This window comes from Myripristis murdjan, chromosome 12 (assembly GCF_902150065.1).
Source record: "Myripristis murdjan chromosome 12, fMyrMur1.1, whole genome shotgun sequence".
Classification (NCBI taxonomy): Eukaryota; Metazoa; Chordata; class Actinopteri; order Holocentriformes; family Holocentridae; genus Myripristis; species Myripristis murdjan.
In genome coordinates, this window is record NC_043991.1 from 22,073,299 (window position 1) to 22,093,137 (window position 19,839).

Genomic DNA, 19,839 nt, shown 5'->3' on the forward strand with positions numbered 1-19,839 from the left:
AGAAAGAAAGAAAGAAAAGACAAAAAAACGAATCAACTTTAAAACAAAGCAGCAAAAAAGCACCGAAAGTGCGCACGGATGTAAACCAAAAGTGACAGGGCTTGAAATCATTTCTTGGTAGGATATTGTGTTATGGTCCTGGGTTCTGGACTCAGTGAAAGTGTGGATTGTTTAAATTGTAACCGCTAGAGGGATACATATACGCCTTCCAAACTCCGTAAACACCATCCTATCACTATGTGCCATAGAGAAAATTACCGTCAGTGAGAGTTGCCTACCTGTGTGACTTCCCATTTCAAAAAACACAGCCCCGGAACATTTGAAACATGAGTTGCTCTTAAAAAGACTTGCAGAGAAACTGCCTCTAAAGCGGACGACCAGTTGTGACTCTCCAAGTGTATCTGCTTCAGGCAATCAATGAAGATCGCGATGCTTACTTCTGCAGCTCTCTGTCCCTCTTTCTCTGGCTCGCTATATAAGATAATATAGTGCATTTCAACTTTTGTACAGGCTGTGGGCAAGAGGAAGTTAGGATTTCGTTCTGATCACAGTTTCCCTCTTTTGTTTTGTGTAATAAATATGAAAGGTCGGCTTGTTTTCACTTTTCTATGGAATTTATTATGTGGCATTTTTTATGCTGTTTTACGGGTAGGATAAGGAAACAACAAAAAGGTGTGACAAGCGCTTGGCGGACAACTGTGGATTTCTGCGAGTAACTCCTACCGTCCAAAGGGGATGAGGGGGCATCGGCCGGACCCCCCTCTTGATTGATTACTTATTAGTCATCCCTTTGGCTAAATGGGACTCATTGAAAAGGCACCGTGGAACACATACATGAATCAAATATTCCTGTGTCCCTTGAATGTCTCCAGAAGAGTAGTTTTGCTTAAGAGAGGGGGTCGTGGCTTAGCATTATAAAGAGGGAATAACAGCATAGCTTTATGGGTTTATTTAGACAGTTTCTACCGTTTGCCATACCGCTGTAAAAAGAGAGAAGGGAAAACTCGGGAAGATTTCAAAGAGGACAATATTGTGGACCTACCAATTTCCTACTTATTCCGTTGTTTCTTTTATTTTTATTTATTTATTTTTTCTTTTTTCCCCTTTCCTTTTCTTTTTTTCTTTTCCTTTCTTTTTCCCTTTTTTTTCTTTTTTCCATTTTTAAATATTTTTTTCACCATCTCCTCTCCTGAAAATGAAACTTTGGACATCTCCCTGGGTGTCTTGTCTGGTGATACTCATCTTGTGTTTTGGATCAGAGTGCGGGACAGTCCGGAGAAAGGGGAGATCCAAGAGGGAGTTGGTGCGCATTAGGGAGGCGAAAGCCACCATCCCAGGGGCTTGTGCCACACGTCTGCCCCGGGGCAAGCGGTCTTTGCCCGGCTTGGAACGGCGGGTGCCTCGCCAACGTCGGCGCTCCTCGCAGGCGGAAGAAAACTCTCCAGGTCGGGGGAAAGCTGTCTATTTCACCGGCAGGGGCGACCAACTACGGCTAAAGCCTGGCGTGGAGATACCCAGAGGAAATTTCACTCTGGAAATGTGGATCAAACCAGAGGGAGGTCAGCGATCACCCACAGTGATTGCAGGTAAGACAGTCTACACCTCCCTGTCTCTAAGAGGGAAACAATCCCATTGTTAACCTTTTATTAGTTTGCCTAACTCCAAAATTGGCGACTTAAATTGCATTATGAAGGCTGGCTCCGTGCACATATTTCTCTTCCCACTGTCATATAGCCCATCAACCAAAGCAACATGCAGTTTCAGTGAGTTGAAAATGAGTTCATCTATCAGACCAGACAATGATGTAATGCTCTGAAAAGTACAGCTGAGATTTTAGGTGGCGCAAGCCTAGTGTAGGGTGATCGAATATTTTGATCACATTTATGCCCAGCACCAACCCCCCACACACATCCAGCTGCTGCTTTCTAATTTGTTGTTTTCCTGCCACTTTCTCCTGATGGGTAAAATGATGACTTGTGGTTAAACGACATTATAACCCAGCCGAAGTCCGCTGATATAATTTATACCGCATCATCTGAGTGGCAGCTGATGTCACTGTGTGTAAAATGTAATTTCTCCGAGCCGACTTGCTATTTTAAAACTATGATGTAATGGCCAAAACTTGGTGAGTGAGCACGTCACCGCGGGCTCAAAGCGGGGAGAGATTAGTTTGATTTGGAGGTGCCCGGAGCGCCGCACCAGCCACAATCTTGAGGGTCCCCCAAAATCGACACCTTTGGATTGGCTACCGGAGTTACGAGACAGGACCGAGACCCAGGGTTTCCCCTTGAGCGAGATTGTCCTGCTTGTGTTTGTGCCGTGGCGGTGTCGGTGACCGGTGACGTTGTCGTCTCATAAATAAATAAATAAACACACAAACAAACACACAATAAAAACAGGGACAACATGCAAACAGCTGTCAGAGATTCCCAGGCTATATTCGCCGACCGTCTAATCAAGCGGCGTATTGCAGATAGCGGCTGACAGGCTGCATGCCCAACATCTGACTGCGCAGGAGACGATGCACAGACACTCGGGCAGCCTATATGTCATCAGAGGAGAGCCTGACACTCGGCTGATGTCATCGTGTCATCTGTGCACACTCCTTTTTGTCAAGTCAGATCTGCAGCTTTGCCATATAGGGAGCATCTTGCATCTGTAGATTTTTTGGGGGGTGTGGGGGGGAGTGCCCTGCATCATCTAGCGTGACCAAACACCGCTGTCTGTGCATTATGGTGTATGACTGATTCTTGCTGCTTTGGGCTGCCGACAGGGAGCGTTGCAAACACAACTCATTGCCTGCTACAGTAACAGTGCAGATGGCCGGCTCTGAACTGAACTGAGCTGAACTTAGTTCTCATAGTCTGCAGGTTTAGGGAATGGAGGACACTGATTGATTTAACCCCCCACCCCACCCTCCCAAATTTCTCTCTCCCTGTGTGCATGTTTGTGCAATTATTCATTGAGATACATTTTATAGGAAGAACTAGCCAGTTGGCAGGGACATGCTCTATGAAGCTAATCCTCTACTAGACTCTCCCCAAGCATTTAAACTGGGGGGAGGAGAGGGTCTTTTGTGAGCTGTGCGACTCTTTGATGTATATGTCTTGTACTGGCTGTTGCCTACTTAAAAGATTATTACTCATTTGTGAACCGTGTCTGTGTTATCCTATGCATCCTACCCCGTTCCGCCCTATCCCCTTTAAACGTCTGCTGGCATCGCAGTCAGATCTGTGTAGCATGGGGGACCTTTTGAGAAGGAACATGACCATCAAGCAAATGCAATAATGCCTAATCTTTTAAATCCAATTCAGGCCTCTCAGGCTCCCAACAATCCAGGGCCTCTAAAGAGCCCTATCCCCTTGTTTTGATCCTAACCCGGGGTTGTTTGCTGCAGCTGTTTTTTGACTGTGTTGTTGTTTTGACTGCCACTGTCTTTGTTTCTCCTTTTCTTTGTTTCTATCTATCCAACTATCCATCTATCTATCCATCTATCTATCTATCCATCTATTAGTTTGTTTACTTATTTCCTTATTTACTTGTCTGTTCATATTCAGCATATTTTTTTCTCTGTATTTGGTAAAAGAAGGCAACAATATAGCAAGACAGAACAGCTAACAGCTTCAACTCCTCTGACACAGCATACACAGGCAGACATACACAGAGCACAACCACTATGGAGGCAAATAAGCTTCATTTACATTTTGAGCTTGTGAAATAATGTTCGCAAATAATTTAACAGCCCCAGTTGTACATCATCTACTGTGTGCATGTAAAAAAAAAAAAAAAAAAAAAAAACATTGCATGCAAGTATCTGAATGTGAACTTGTAAAAAAAAAAAAAAAGTCACAAAGTTTGTGAATGTGTAATAAGGTTTTGCAACAGTGGAAATATTTTGTGCATATGTGAGAAAGTTTTGTGCACGGGCATAATTTGCATATGTGTTAAAAGTTTTTTGTTGCTGTAGAAATATTTTGTTTATGTGTAATTGACAGGTTTCACAAAGTCTGAGAGATGGACAAATGCATTTCCTACCATTGTGTGCGGCACTGAAGTAAAATACAAGCAAAAATTTTGACCCTGTTTTTACACCAAATATTTGATTCAGCCAAAGTTGAGTCAGTGTAGGTTTAGTGTTTCTACAGCAGTAGTTATATAGTTTACATTTTGCTCGCAGAGCTTATATCGAGGCATTTACATCATCATTTTTGTGCAACTGCAAGAGTAAAATGTAAATATTCCAGAGAACTGTGACAAAAAATAGCAAACAAACAAAACTTGTAGATCTCTCCTTCAGCATCCATAGCAATAAAATGGCTGCAGCATCCAGGGGTCACATCTTCTGCACAGAAGCCCCCCCATCACCTCTCGCCGTCCATCTCCCCAGAAGCCTGCACCAAAGTCTTTACCAATGCCTTGGCAATGTCAGCATCTGGAAACGCTGTGGGGATGTGTGTGCATGCTCTTGAAATAAAGAAAAAGAACAAGTTTCCTTTAGGACAGAAAGCAAAGGGAGCTATTATTGTGAGGTAACTTTAGGCTCTGTTTCTGCCCCTGCACCCATGTAGTTTGTTTTTTCTGGGAAATGCCCAGTAATAATTACTGGAACCTACAAGCGATTGCAAAATGTCACTGCATGTTTAGTAACCTGTGTGGCAAGTGGTCCACTGGATCTGCACACACTGGTGGCAGTCAGGTCAGAGCGATGTTGCAGTTTGCCAGATACATGTCAATGCTCTTAAAAGACTCTAAAACAGAGTGCACATAATGTGGGAAGAGCTCGTATTTGAATTTGTATTTCAAACAAGATTTCAAGATATAACGTGAGAGTGCAGTCTTTTGACCGACAAGCAGGAATTTAGCATCTGTAAAAAAAAAAAAAAAAAAAAAAAAAAAAAAAGTTTAAAAACCACTTATCTGCCTTGGTGGGTTACATTATTGTGGTTTGTGTGTCTGTGTCTGTGTGTGTGTGTGTGTCTAATTATTACATTTCCTTCCACTTCACATGGGTTTGGCAGAGCGATGAAGTCTTTTCTTTGTAAAACCGTGGAGCCCGCATACGCTACTTCATCATCATCCTTCTTGCTTATAGAATTGTCAGGCAGCCAAGAGAGAACTTATTGTATCCAAAACATACAAATAAAAACATTACTTAGGTCAAAGTAAAACATATGAGCCCATTATTTATAGTCAGATATACAGTGAGGCCTGTTTGGCGTATATACTGTAAGATGCACAATCGCTCTTAAGAAGTTTACATTGTTACTAGATGAAGTGCAGCTTGCAGCATGGTTCATTCAACATGTTGACAGCTGACTGTTGATATTTCAAAAATGGTACAGTAAAATTTCTCTAAATCAAACACAGACAGAATGCCATGGTGAAGAATAATCCACATGAAGTATGAGCAAACCTATTAGAAAAAAATGCTTTATGTAGGCTTAAATATCCTAAAAACTTCCATCAGCAATACTACAATACTGTAGTAAAAGTTGGAAGTGAATTTAACTATCACTAGCTGAAAAAAATACCGTAAATACTGTAAAAACATCTCCAATTTCACAGTGACAAACTACTTGCACACATTGCACACATTTTCATGAGGGTGATCTTATGAAGCAAATATAAGAATAATATCCTCATAATATGTATCATTAATCTCTTAATCTGAATCAGAGAGACAGAGAAGGGAAAGACAATGCAAGTTTTGCTCATTTTGGTTCGATGCGTTCCATAACCCACCATAATCACTGTAGTAGCAGCGCAACTTAATTTAAACACTGACTCACTTGACCACACAGCACAGACAGGGCAGGATTGTGAGCAACAGACATTCAAGAGAGATGCATTCAAAGCCCGATTATTCATACAGGTATATAGCTACAATTTTATTTTTGAATATGACATAATTACAAAGGTCCAGGCCTTGGTGTCTCCATAGCTGGCTGTGGCCATGTCAGTCTGCAGTGTGCTGATTGGCTAGTCAGCTAAGGCGTGAAAACTGGTCAAAAATTGTACTTTTGTAGCTTGTAGCTTCAAACTTCAGTGTCGCACACAAAGGTAGGAAATGTGTGTGTCTGTCACAAATTATTTCTACAGTCCCCAAAACTTTTTATAATCTTTTGAACTTAGAATCTCTTTCTTATTTCTACCGCTGCAAAACGTCATTACATATTCACAAACTTGAATTTGTCTGAATTTTTGTTTTTATACAAGTTGACACATTTGGATACGTGCATGCATTTTTTTTTCATATGCACACAAAAGGTAATACACAACTACAGGCTGTGAAATTATTAGTGAACATCATTTGACGAGCTCAAAATATTAATGACCTGTATTTGCTCCCATAAACTTTTGCTTGATAAATATATTGCATCGCTGAAAGCCAGCAGTAACTGAGGACTATAACCCTTTTGTTCTCTGCAGTAGACATTGGGTATCTCCCTGAAAATAAAGATATTAAAACAGCAACAACAACAACAACAACATGATTTTATACTTCTTCCCAAGTAATAACAAAACTTAAAAAAAACAATATTCCCTCATGATTTAATAAGGTATGCATAGAGGGGATAATGCTGATTTTATTGGTTTTGTCGACATAAAAAAAAAAATACTTGACCAACTGTGATAATGTGTTCATCAAAGAACTTAACTTAGAGAATATATTCAGTCTGTGGGGGCATGTTTGGCAAAATATCAAGGTAAAAAAAAAAAAAATCAGTCTTTTAAATTGAGATTCCTGTGTGAATTTTCTGTTTTGATCACACGTCTGTTAAACCCAAGTGAGTTCAGCGGCACTTTACAAAGTTTCTTACATCCCCACGGAGGAGTGGAGCAAAATTACAGTCATAGATGCTGTCATTTTTGATCAGGTTGGGGTGAAAATAAAGTGTTTGTGGAGCTTGTTGAGGAAGTGGGGTCCAATGGGAATCAAGCAGGGCAGTAGGTATGGAGTTACCAAGCCAGCATCCCACTGGCAGTCTCAGGGACTTTGCACACTAGTCCAGTCAGAGCCATCATTATACACAAGGACACATTTCTTTGTTTTCTTTAACGCAGACATGACTGTTTGACTGTTTTCTTTTCTTGCTGTGTCATTTCTCTATTGTGACATAGTTGCATATGGTCAGAATTGATCCCAGCTTTTAGACCGTTTAGAAAATACGAGCAACCAGATGTAATTCAAGCTGATTGGATACTGCCTCAAGCTGAAAACCCCTCATGAGAGTTAATACACACAAATGTGCACGCAAACACACACACACACACACACACACATGCGTAGACACGTGTGCGTGGACACATGGACAGACACATAAATATACAGACCCCCCCCCCCAACCCCCACCCCACCCAAAGCACACACACACACACACGCACACTCACACACACACAATCAGAGCATCCAGTTTTGCGTCCAAATGTTATGCAAACTTTGTTGTGCCATATTAGCCCTCGTATCGGGGTCATGTTAGGTTGTCCCGCATCAAAGGAGGAGGAAAATAAATCATAAGAGGTACAGGAGCTCTCTTCCGTGACCTTCTGGGGACAATTATGTGCAAACGTTGGCAGATAAAAGTTTGATAATGGATATCATATCTTGGTGCCATCATTTAGTGCGACGATACCCAATTTAAATAGATGAGGGTCTTTTTTGACTGATAGATTGAACTTGAATCCTCTCCTTGTATCATAAAGTAGTGAGGAGAAACTGTGGGACGGTGAGAGGAAGATGGGCCATAATTTCATTATTTCAAGCAGACATATTACTTCACAATCTGTCTAATAGCCTAATATCACCATCTCAAACAAGCAGTGTATGCCTGTGTTGATACTTTGGGATAAATGTGCCGTGCAATGCCACAAAATCTTGATTTGAGTCATTAAATTCAACAGGAAGCTGTCAAGTGCCGACAGTATGAAGAACAGGTATAATTAATTTGTTACCTGACTGTTCCTTTACATAACTGAAGAATTTAGTAGCAGGATTCACTACAGGAGCCATTCTCAAAACTTCCATTTATAGCTCATTAGAAGCAGCAGTTCATAGTTTAAGCGACTTGTTAGTGGAATTTGACAGCCAAGTCAAAGTTAAGTGGTTTTTAGGTGGTGTGATGACACTTTGCGGTAATAAGGCAGTAATACGCTGGGTTATGACGGTCACGTTTGTGGTGACACTTAAGTATCAGTGGAAATTTCCCACGTCTGCACACAGACTGTGATCGTCACCTCAGTCTGACTGTACGCAGAGTGCCTTTCTTTGACCTTTCAGAGCCTCAACAGCTCAAAAGTAAACCAAGTCTTCATTGTTCCCTCCCTCCCTGCTTTTTATCAGGTACCACTGACATTTTTCTTTTCTTTTCTTTTCTTTTCTTTTCTTTTCTTTTCTTTTCTTTTCTTTTTTCTTTTCCTTTTTTTCTTTTCTCCTGAGTGTGTTTTCCTTGGAATAAGACAAATGGCAAGTGTGAGGAAGGTTTCCTTTGAACCTGACATAAACACTTCTTAACTGGATTGTGTGCGCATGCAAATATCTAAGTGTGTGTGTGTGTGTGTGTGTGTGTTTGTGTGTGTTTGCGTAAGAACATGCATGTGTTTCAGTTTGTCTGTGTGTGTGTGTGTGTGTGTTTGTGTGTGTTTGCGTAAGAACATGCATGTGTTTCAGTTTGTCTGTGTGTATGTGTGTGTGTGTGTGTGTGTGTGCGTGCACGCTTGTGTTAGGTGTGTGTGTTTGCGTGAGCTCAACCAGCAGCAGTGCAGGGTCTGGAAAAGTGTACTGTGTTAGATTAATTGAGCATGGCAGAATTATGACAGCTGTTTACACTAGGAGCCCTACAAGCATTTTAGCACACCTTTTAGCCTTGAGTGCACTAGCTGACAGATGGAAGGCTTTTTCCTTCCACTGTAGTGGAAAGCCTGAAAACGTCACCCACCAAAGGACTGACCTTGATGCTGAACCCTACCCTCACTCTTTGAACACCAGCCCACTTAAATATCAAGCTAATGAGTGCAGATTGGAATGTGCATCTATTAGAAGCCAGTCAGAGCTAGCAATATATCTGTGAGGAAACCATTAGCTAGTCACCTATTTCCGTTTGAAGTGGACAAATAAACTCATGACTTAAGACCATACTTAAAGTTAACAGAGCCAAAGATGAAAGATATTTGCTAGCTTTTGCAGGCACTTGATGCTTAGAGCCTGAAAGAATCTGAGCAACTATTGACGACGCTCCTTTCTCATGTGAGTTTGTCTCAGCTTAGATGGATGCAATGGCCGGGAGCCACACAGTTGGACATACAGTGCCTCTCCGATGTCAGCTAATGTGAGGAATGTATGCCTCTGACAGACAGGGGGGTGGGCTGCAGCTCTCCTTCCGTAAAATCACCTGTGAACACATGGAGTTTCACATGCTAAGATGGATCTTGTGAGGCATGTCAAGGTGCTTTGGAATCTTTGCACACTTTGACTGGACTGTACGGATATATGTACAAACTCACAAACTTGCATTTGTACACACACGTGTGCACACGCTCACACACACACACACACACACACACACACACACACACACGCACACACACAGACGTTAACTTGTGTGCTTACACACACGTCCCTCCACAAGCGCTAAACAAACAAACAGTTAGCATTCAGAGATCCCCTAAGAAGTGAAAACACATTACCATGCTGAAGCTGACATACACGTTCCAAGTGAAACAGGAAAAAGGTGTTTTGGTGCCTCTAGAAAAACAAGGCTTTAGCAGAAAACTAGCCTTTTCTGGCTACCCCACTGGTCAGGGACATTTACACGAACAACTCTAAATGTGCTCAATGTTCATGAAACTCATATTTAGGAAGATTTCGATGGGGTCTCCCTTCACTAAACATGCACTTCAACCCAATTTCCAGGACTACACTCTCTTAGTTATCAAGGAATCGATCATGTTAATACACTTGCTGACTAATCTTGCCTTTATTTTCAGTCTACCTATGAGAAATAAGAGAATAATGGTTGTGCCTTTCAGAAAAAATCCTAATTGATAGTGTGTTCACAATGTATACATTTCAATCTAACTAAGGATTCAAATATTTTAATAACATTCACACTTACAGCTGATAAAGGTGATATCTTTGACTTAAAGGCATGGAGACTGCCGCATCCACAGTTTTAGCCCAGCAGTTTTAGACCCAACACTTTCAGATAAATGCATTTAAACAAGTTGCAGATGGTTAAGTTGAGGCATGGGTTTTCTCAGGTTAAGGTTAGGGTAAGGATCTGGGCCTGTTGTAAATAATTTGCCCGCTTCAGGGCCATTTTCAGCTCTTCCTAAAACTGCTGGTGTAAAACTGTGGTGGCTCTCTGCGCCTGCAGCTCATTGTATCTCGACTTTGGGTAACCTCTGCAGACCTCCTAGATTGCTGTAATTGAAAAAGGAGCCTCAGTTGTGGACTGTGTCACTGGTTTCGGTCCAATCGGCCAAGGCACCACTGAGTCTAAACTTGAAATGTTAAATAACCAACTCTACAAATGAATGGGAATGAAATATGTGACTATCATGTTACCCTGATTCAGTATTGTTCACTAAGCTCCGGAGCAAGCTAGTCCTCTTTGAGGTGACCACTCAAGAGGACTAGCTAAAATGTCTTTATTGTTCTTTACATTCTTTCTCTGTCTATGTCTCTCTCATTCAGTCTTTCTCACACACACACACACACACACACACACACACAGAGAGAGAGAGAGAGAGAGAGAGAGAGAGAGAGAGAGAGAGAGAGAGAGACATACAGACATGAGCCCTGCCTCATAAAAATTCTCATACCACTGAACTGCGTTCTCAATTATGTTTTTATGGTAACATATTTTCTAACTGGATTACATTTGTTGGTAATGGTGGATGAGTCAAACAATCAACTTTCACCCAGGAGACCTGAGTCTGACTCCAGTGTGAGGTGACAGTGTTCAGCTGTTGCAAACGTTACATATGTTACGTTACACAGGTTTGGGCTTGGTAACATAGTGGGCTATGTTGTGGTTTTGATGTCTAAATCTAACCTTTCCCTAACCTCAGCCAAGTAGTCTTGGTGGCTAAAATAATGAAACTGGCTAAAATGCCGCCCAGCATGACATACAAGATAGGCTATGTTGATTAGAAACGTGTTTGCGATATGTCAGAAACAAACATAATCTGCAACGTAATCTTCTCCTAAACATAATTAAGAATGCAGTTTAGTTGTAGGGGAACAATTTTTAGGAGACAGTTGCACACACACACACACACACACACACACACACGTACAAGCCTACAGCACATACTTCCCCCAAACACACATTTTAATTGACTCTTCTCTTTCCTTCAGGTCTTTACGACAAATGTTTCTATGCCTCCAGTGACCGAGGTTGGCTGCTTGGTATCCAGGCGGTTAGTGAGCAGGGGAACCGTGACCCCCGCTTCTTCTTCTCTCTTAAAACTGACCGGGCCCACAAAGTGACCTCCATCCACTCCAACACCCGTTACATACCTAACCAATGGGCGCACCTGGCAGTCACATATGACGGCATCTACATGAAGCTCTTTGTAAATGGTGCCCAAGTCGGTGTCAGCCGGGAGCAATCTGGTGATGTTTTTAGTCATTTGACAAAAAAGTGCAAAGTGCTGATGATTGGGGGGAATGCACTGAATCATAATTACCGAGGGGCGGTGGAAAGGGTGGGTCTCTGGAGGCAGGCTCGAGGGCAGAGGCAGATCATCAGGGACATGCAGGGCCATGAGGACCCCCAAGATATCCCTCAGCTGGTCATTCGAGAAACCTTTGAGCACCCTGGCCGCAAGTGGCTGACTGTGAAAGATGGGAGCTTCCCTCAGCCTGAGCAAGGAGGTGGTGGACGCCTAGGGTTTGTGGGTGGTGGTGGTGGAAACGGTGAAGGATTCCTGGACACTACATTGGACCCTCCAAGTTGTGGTCAAACTGTCTGTGACAATGTGGAGGTCATCAAAAACTACAATGACCTCTGGACCTTCCGCCGACCCAAGACAGTGCGATATCGTGTTGTAAATATTTGGGACGATGCGCGTAGGAGGCCTACTGTATCTGACCACCAGATCAGCTTGCAGCACCAGCAGCTAAATGATGCCTTTAGTCCGTACAACATTACCTGGGAGCTTAGTGTTCACAATGTGACCAACTCCTCCCTTCGCAACCGGCTGATTCTGGCTAACTGTGACATCAGCAAAGTTGGTGATGATACATGCGACCCAGAGTGCAACCACCCACTTACTGGGTTTGATGCCGGTGACTGCATGTCTGGGCACCGGAGCCGATGTCCTGAGTTCAAGCAGGGGAATGGGGTATGCGACCCCGAATGTAACTGGGAAAACTTCTTCTATGACCTTGGAGACTGCTGTAACCCCAATGTGACAGATGTGACCAAGACATGCTTCAATCGATCTTCTCCACACAAGTAAGATAACTTTCTTTACTTTTGCATGATGTATCATGTTTGCTGTGCTCATATTATGTCTTAGGTACTTGCAACATTTATAACTTTCACTGGTAAAACTGTTTTATTTTATGATAACTTCCTTTGCTTAATTTGATTTCTGTTGCTGTTGATGATGATTTTTTTTAGTGCACTTCCATTCTGTATCCTTATATGCCTTGAGTAAATCCAAAACTATATCTTTAAGTATCTTGTCCCACTGTCTCCTGACCCTTCAGGCTGAGGCTGAGTGTATCTCAACCCAGAGCCTGTGTGGCCCGGGGAATCCTCCGGGGGGCAGCTAGTCCAATCTAGCCTCGGCCTGGTTCAATCAGTGTTCCACACTTCGGCAGGGCAAAACAAACATGACCCAATGGCTTTCTTGGTAGCAAAGCACCGCCCAGACTGATCTTTTCTGGATTCGTTTTTCAACATCCCCCTCCCCCCATTTTCCACTCTGCTTCTACTATACCCAGTGGTACTAATTAAGCCAGATTGATTGGAGAAGGGAGTTGGTTTGGTTTGGAAACAGTGACAGTCCAAACGGAGTGTAAGGGCAATTAGAGGTCAGAAAAGCAACAGCAGCATAGCTCTTGCTATACTGGTGGAAATTATTTCAAAAAAACACCACTCTCTCCAGGAAACCATCAGCAGTTATATTTGCTAGGGGAGGTGGGTATGAGCCTGTATAAATCCTTTGACAAATAAAGGGCAACACTCCTAAATTTTGGGTACTGCTTCTAAGCGCCTGGTATTTTTTTTTTTTTTTTCTTAGAAAAACAAAGTTTACTTATGAATGCCAATATCAAGAAATCCTTCAGGTGTACATGATGTAAGAGGTTTTAAGGTTTAATGGAGCTACTTAAAGATAATAAAGAAGCTTTAATAATTGCCTAAAGATGAGTAAAGCTCACAAGAAAAGTTAATCTGGAATTCACTGTAATAAAAAGCTTTATATCATGGAGCCTGTAGGCCTCCAAGAGCAGGATTGTTTGTTTCTTGGCACACTGAAACTCAACACAGTAGAATGAGACATTTTGTGGACATTGTAGGGGGTCTTTGTGGTTGCGCCAGAAAAAAAAAGAGACAAAAATGACCAAGATTCAGATGTTTGTCAGTGTTTTTGCCCACTGTCACGTGGGGGAAGGGAAGGAGGAAAAAAAATCTAGTGCAGTTAGTCTGTGGTATTATTTGGGTCTTTCTGATTAGCCAGAATCAAGGAAAGCAGACTGTTTTCGATCACAGTCAAGCAGGAAGCATTGTCTTTTTGGCACTGTGTGATTGTTTAAAACTAAATAACTAAATAATGACATCTAAATACCGACATCATAGAGAAAAGCAGGTGGGTTTTGCCATTGCTTCCATTCCTCTCAATTCCCATCACCCCTTTCCTGCTCAGTTATCATCAGACGCTCATTCATCAACTGTGGGGCAAAGCTACTTCACTTAGAAATCAGCCATTGGCACAAGCTCGCAGTTACAATGTTGTGAAAACTCCCTGCAGGACAATGAAAGATAGTCTTGTGAAGGATATCAGAAAGAGAAAGAGACAGAAAGAGAGAGAGACAGTGAGAGGACAAGAGAGAATTTTGAAAGTCTGAGAAAAAACGGATATAAGCTCCCCAAGTGGTTGCTTATTTTGCTTTGATTATGGTATGTCTGGAGAGACTTGCAGAGAGCTGCACTACAAACATTTCAACATTCCTCCTTAATTATGGAATTCTGGATGAACAATGTACCACATATGCAAGGGAACAATGGTTGTGAGGTCCTGCATTTATTTTTGTAGCCTTTGCGCCTGTTACCACTTACGTGTAGTGTATTTAGAAATCTAGCGAGCAGGGGATGCAAGTTAGGGTAACTCCATGCTCCTGCAACAGTTTCTCTTCTGAAAATGCCTCTGATGATAACATGACTTGGGGAAATATCTTGCATTGTTTTCACAATGCTTTGTTTTAACACTTTTTTATGCTTTTGGTGCTATTTGATATTATCTGATGGCAGATCTTTCCAGGTTGAACATTCCTTCACATATCTGGAAGTCAAGGCACGGAGTTGGTAGCTGTCTGAACTTATGCAACGTGAAACAACAGTGTGTGTGCAGGGAGGCAGAAAACAACAGGCACACATACTCAGAGTTGTTTCAGAAGCTGATCTATGTGTTTGCGTGTCAGTGGAAGACAAATGTAATATCATACAGTGATGATAACACGATGGAAGATCAGTCCCATGATCTTATTTCCATTAAATATTGCACTGTCATCAACATGCGCAAAACAAAACACAGCCCAAAAGCTCTCTGTACAGCAGTAGTCTTACCCGTGTAAAAAGCAAATGATACCATCTAAATTACCGGGACAGGACATATGTTGGTAAACACAGAGGTTGTCTAGGCTTTGACATTTGATGTCTTCTCCTTTGCACATCCCCTTTAGGTTAAACGTGAACCTGTCACAGATCTGATCTGGCTTTGTCAGGGGCTAATAGGTCGTCTTTTCCCCTTTGGCCTCTGTCTTTCTGCTTCCTGAGTCAATACTTCCCATTTTGGCAGGTTAATGGATGGACCACCCTTTCTCTCTCCTTCTGTCTTTCTCCCTCCTCTCTTCTCACTCAGTGAAGGGAGCTATTCTCCAAGGACTCTTGACTTGGGTGCTTTACAGTCGGTCGTCTAAACCCTAAGCCCTCGTCCCATAAAACAGGCTCATGTTAATGGCTTTGTGCCTAATGGAGTGCTTGGGCATAAAAAACAGCTCTTAGCACTTCCCCTTTAAAGCTGTGACACCCTTATAAAAGCACCTGTTGTGGAAGTTTCACCTGTGCTCTCACGGGAGCTGATAGAAGGCCCTCTGCATAACTCGGGGAGAACTAGAGAGGTGGAGTGAGGAGGGGGGCTTCGGTGGGCAAACAGGCATGGGAAGTGTAGCTGGCTGTGATGGGGTGACATAAAGCTATTGCACATTGGCTATTGGAAATACGACCCCCTAAAGAATTCACTTGTTAATGGCCTGGTTGGGTAATTGTGGTTGAGAACATGATGAAAGCACTAATGAAGAGGTTCATGACAGGTCTGCCACATCTTACTCTACACGACTGGGAGTTGGCCTCGACGTGCTGGAAGTATGCTTGCTGGTAAAGTTTGCTTGAATGTAGATCAGGGTAGATCTTTTCAAACTTTTTAAATGTTCCAGACCACCAAGTTGATTTTCCATTAAGCTGTGAACCCCCATTTGAAGTGAGCTTGCTGTAGGGCTCATGATATGAAAAGATATTTTTGTTTTGTGTGAAGCTGTTTAGATGTAATGCTTGAAAAGTGAGTAATCAATTCAAAGCGGTTAGATTAAATCATAATGTTAGAATAATCACACATCCATTTCTTTTTCTCTTAACAATTTCTAGTGAATGAAATTATCATGAAGGGTTCTTCAGGGGGTCCTCAGCAAAATGACCCCCTGGAGGCCCATCAAGGAACCCTAGAGGTCCTCAAATGCCACGGTGAAAACTACTGATGTTGATGCTCAGTGTCCAGAGCAAGTGATTGGTGCATTCCTGCTGTGCCCAAGCAGACATTATCCCTTGACACTGACACTTAGTGAAGCAGGCGTTTAGAAAAACATTGCAGGAATACCAACACATCTTCTATGACTGCCCCATGAGAATAGCCATGATCTCCTTGATACTTGATGCTGAGCCTCCACTTGAGATATGAACTTGTGGGAATGGGGGAGGATTTGGAGTTCCCTGTCTTCATCCTCAAGCCAGTACCATCTCTGGAATCAGGGCATTGACATGTCCTCTACATCTGTATCTTCCATGGAGGGGGTTAAAGCAGAGGAGCAAGCTGGAGGGGTAAATGTTAATATGTGAGTATAGTAATAAAGGCAGAGATGAATGATGGGTTTAGGGGCTGTGGTGTTGACCGACTCGATGACAGGGGAGCTGAGGGGCCCCTCCAATTTAAAAGTGTTCTTGGCCGTGAGACCGTCACTGCCATGCCAACTCACCACAGCTTTCACACTAAGCTGCCCCAGACATATGTATACGAGGCAAATTTATGGGCTTATATGAATTATATATGGGTGTAAATGGATGAAGTCATAATCCCCCATTTAATATGTATCAGATATAAAAGCATTAACACGGTAGTTTGAGCAGCCCTGTGCGCCCATGGATCTCCCCACAACAGATGCAATGTAGTGATGTTTGAATTCAGTGAACCTTGGTTTTCTGCACCCATGTCTTTGCTCCCTCTCTCTTGCTCTCTCACTCTCTTTCTCTCTCACTCTCCCTTTCTCTGTCTTCATAAGTCATAAAGTTTTTTCCCAGAACATGCCTGAAAAGTGGTGTGTTTAAATGCACGGAAAATCTTGTCCTTCCCAAGTGGCTCATCTCTCCTGAAAAATGTATGATGAGAAGCAAGAGAAAGGGACAGGGGCTTTGGGATGAGGAAAAAGTTAAGGGGTGTGAGAGAGTGCTGGGTGTGTGGGGCTGGGGGGGACGCACTAGGGTAAAGGGTTATTGGCAAGAGGACTTGAGTAAGACATACATAGTCAGATGGAAATGCAGAGAGAGCTTGAATGGCCAAAACTATTCATGTGTTAACTATAAACATGAACATGACTCAGTCCCTTGAAATCTCTACAAGGTTCTTACAGTGGCTGCTGACCACAGCCTCAAGTGCCCTGGAAAATGAATACTAACATGATCAGATGCACAAGTTGAAAATAGTGTGAAACCTGGGGCACACACTCAAACCCACCCACTCACTCATGCAAGTGTGCATGCACAGCCACATATATGCACACACATAAGCGCACACACACAAGCGCCTACACATAAAATGACCAAAACTGTCTGTTTTCGAAGGCTGTTTCATTCTAAGGTCGCCGTATACATCCAGGGGTGCTGACAGGAATTTTGGGCCCCATGAAAAAAAAAAAAAAAAAAAAAAAAAAAAAAAAATATATATATATATATATATATATATATATATATATATATATATATATATATTTATTTATTTTATACATATATTTATCTACTCAATGATGGTTTAATAATTTTATATTAGTTTTTACCTATTTTTTGGGGCCCCTGTCAGGCAAGGGCCCTTGGAATTGTCCTAACTTTCCCCCCATATATGGCGCCCCTGTATGCATCCATCCATCAGGTCACTCCTGATGTACACTGTGTTTTTGTAACAAGGCCACAAAGACATTAGGCAAAACTGAACTCAGATTAGTTAGGCTTTGACCCCACAGTACCAGTGCTGTCCCATTGCTGACCAACTCATGTTGGCATCACAACCACCTGATCCTTTTATCCCTCATGCACTTCCAAAAAAAAAAAAAAACAGCTGGCTACTCATAAATCTGGAAAAAAAACAACCTTTGCTCTACTGAAGCCATGACACCAATCATGACTGTTTTGAGGGAATTCTGCATCTCCACCAAGCAGTTCTTTATCCAGCTACATCAGGCAGAGGGATTCATCCAACTTATCCAAGTGTTGAAGAAATGTTATGAAACACGTCATGTAGCTGTGTATGCATATGTATGCAGTGTGCATTGGTGGTATGCTTAGTCAGTCTTATAACTCCAAATTGCTTCAGTCTGTGTTCAGAAAATCCTAATCAGGGATCACAGGCCAGTGGTACATAATCATATAACTTCAAAACAATTTAAGAAGCAGCATAAATATGCTTGATTAATATGGAATCTGATGTTCAGTGGAAAAGTAACAATGAATGTCAATTCCCTGATTATACCCTTGACAAAAGTTTGAAAAATCTCAGTGTTTTATCTTTTCAATCTTATTGAGATTACTGACATTAAATAGTGTACACGTGTTAACCAAAATGAGCCATTCGGAAATAGTGTAAAAGTTGTCATACTTTTACAATATGATTCATAGAACAATATCAAAATATTTTTGTACTTAGGCATGAGTAGGTATGATATCACAACTTAAATGAGACCTTGATTGACCAAAATACACTATATGGACAAAAGTATTGGGCCACCTTCACATTACACCTACAGGAGCTTTTATGACATCCCATTCTAAATCCATAGGCATTAATATGGAGTTGGTCCCCTTTGCAGCTAGAACAGCTTCCACTCTTCTGGGAAGGCTTTCTATAAGATTTTGTAGTTTGTCTGTGGGGTTTTTGTCCATTCATCTAGAAGAGCATTTGTGAGCTCAGACACTGATGTTGGACAAGAGGGTCTGGCCCACAGTCATTGTTCTAGGTCATCCCAAAGGTGCTGGATGGGGGTTGAGGTCAGGGCTCTGTGCAGGCCAGTCAAGTTCATCCACACCAAACACACCCAACCATGCCCTTATGGAACTTGCTTTGCGCACTTGGTCACAGTCATGCTGGAACAGAAAAGGGCCCTTCACTGAACTAAGGGGCCTTGGCCAACCCCAGAAAAACAAACCCATAGCATTATCCCTCCTTCACCAAACTTTACAGTTGGCATAATGCAGTCAGGCAGGGAGCGTTCTCCTGGCATTCGCTAAACCCAGATTCATCCATTAGACTGATAGAGAAGCGTGATTCGTTACTCCACAGAACACGTTTCCACTGCTCCACAGTCCAGTGGTGGCGTGCTTTACACCGCTCCATCTGACACTTGGCATTGTCCTTGGTGATGTAAGGCTTGCGTGCAACTGCTAAGCCATGGAAACATGCCATGAAGCTCCCAGCGCACATTTTTTGTGTTAATGCCAAAGGAGGTTTGGAGCTCTGCAGTAACTGTGGCAGCAGGGCATTGGCCACTTTTACGCACTATGTGCCTCAGCGCTCGATGACCCCGCTCTGTAACTTTACTGGGTCTGCCACTTGGTGGCTGAGTTGCTGTGGTTCCTAAACACTTCCGCTGTGCAATAATACCACAGTTGATCATGGAATATCTAGCAGGGAAGAAATTTCACAAACTGACTTGTTGCAACGGTGGCATCCTATTACATTACTATTTAGGTAGCACACTGGAATTCAGTGAGCTTTTTAGAACGAGCCATTCTTACACAAATGTTTGTAAAGGCAGACTGCATGGCTAGGTGCTTGATTTTATACACCTGTAGCAATGGAACTGAATGAAACCTGAATTCAGTGATCAAGAACTGGGTCCTAATACTTTTTTCAATATAGTGTATACATCTTTTACAGACTGGAAAGACATGTTGAAAAATATCAAAAAAATATCACAATAATTATACTGTTCAGTGTGAACAAACATTATATATAGAATAGACTATGTTAGAATAGACTATGTTAATTAGCCCTGCAACGAAAAACTGACATTTTTCATGATTTCATACTTATGTATAGTTACAACAAAATAACAAATTCATGGACCAA

At 42.1% G+C, this 19,839-nt stretch overlaps 1 protein-coding gene across 2 annotated transcripts in view; it reads left to right on the top strand.

Annotated features, from left to right (window-relative positions):
- The first annotated feature begins 1,110 nt into the window (after positions 1–1,110).
- pappaa (pregnancy-associated plasma protein A, pappalysin 1a) overlaps positions 1,111–19,839 on the top strand; it is a 118,679-nt gene continuing 99,950 nt past the window's right edge. For both annotated transcript variants that reach the window (XM_030065409.1, XM_030065410.1), the window contains exons 1-2: positions 1,111–1,586; positions 11,360–12,461. In XM_030065409.1, coding sequence (XP_029921269.1) covers positions 1,196–1,586; positions 11,360–12,461 — 1,493 coding nt within the window. In that variant the 5' untranslated portion in view covers positions 1,111–1,195. The remainder of the gene's footprint in view (positions 1,587–11,359; positions 12,462–19,839) is intronic.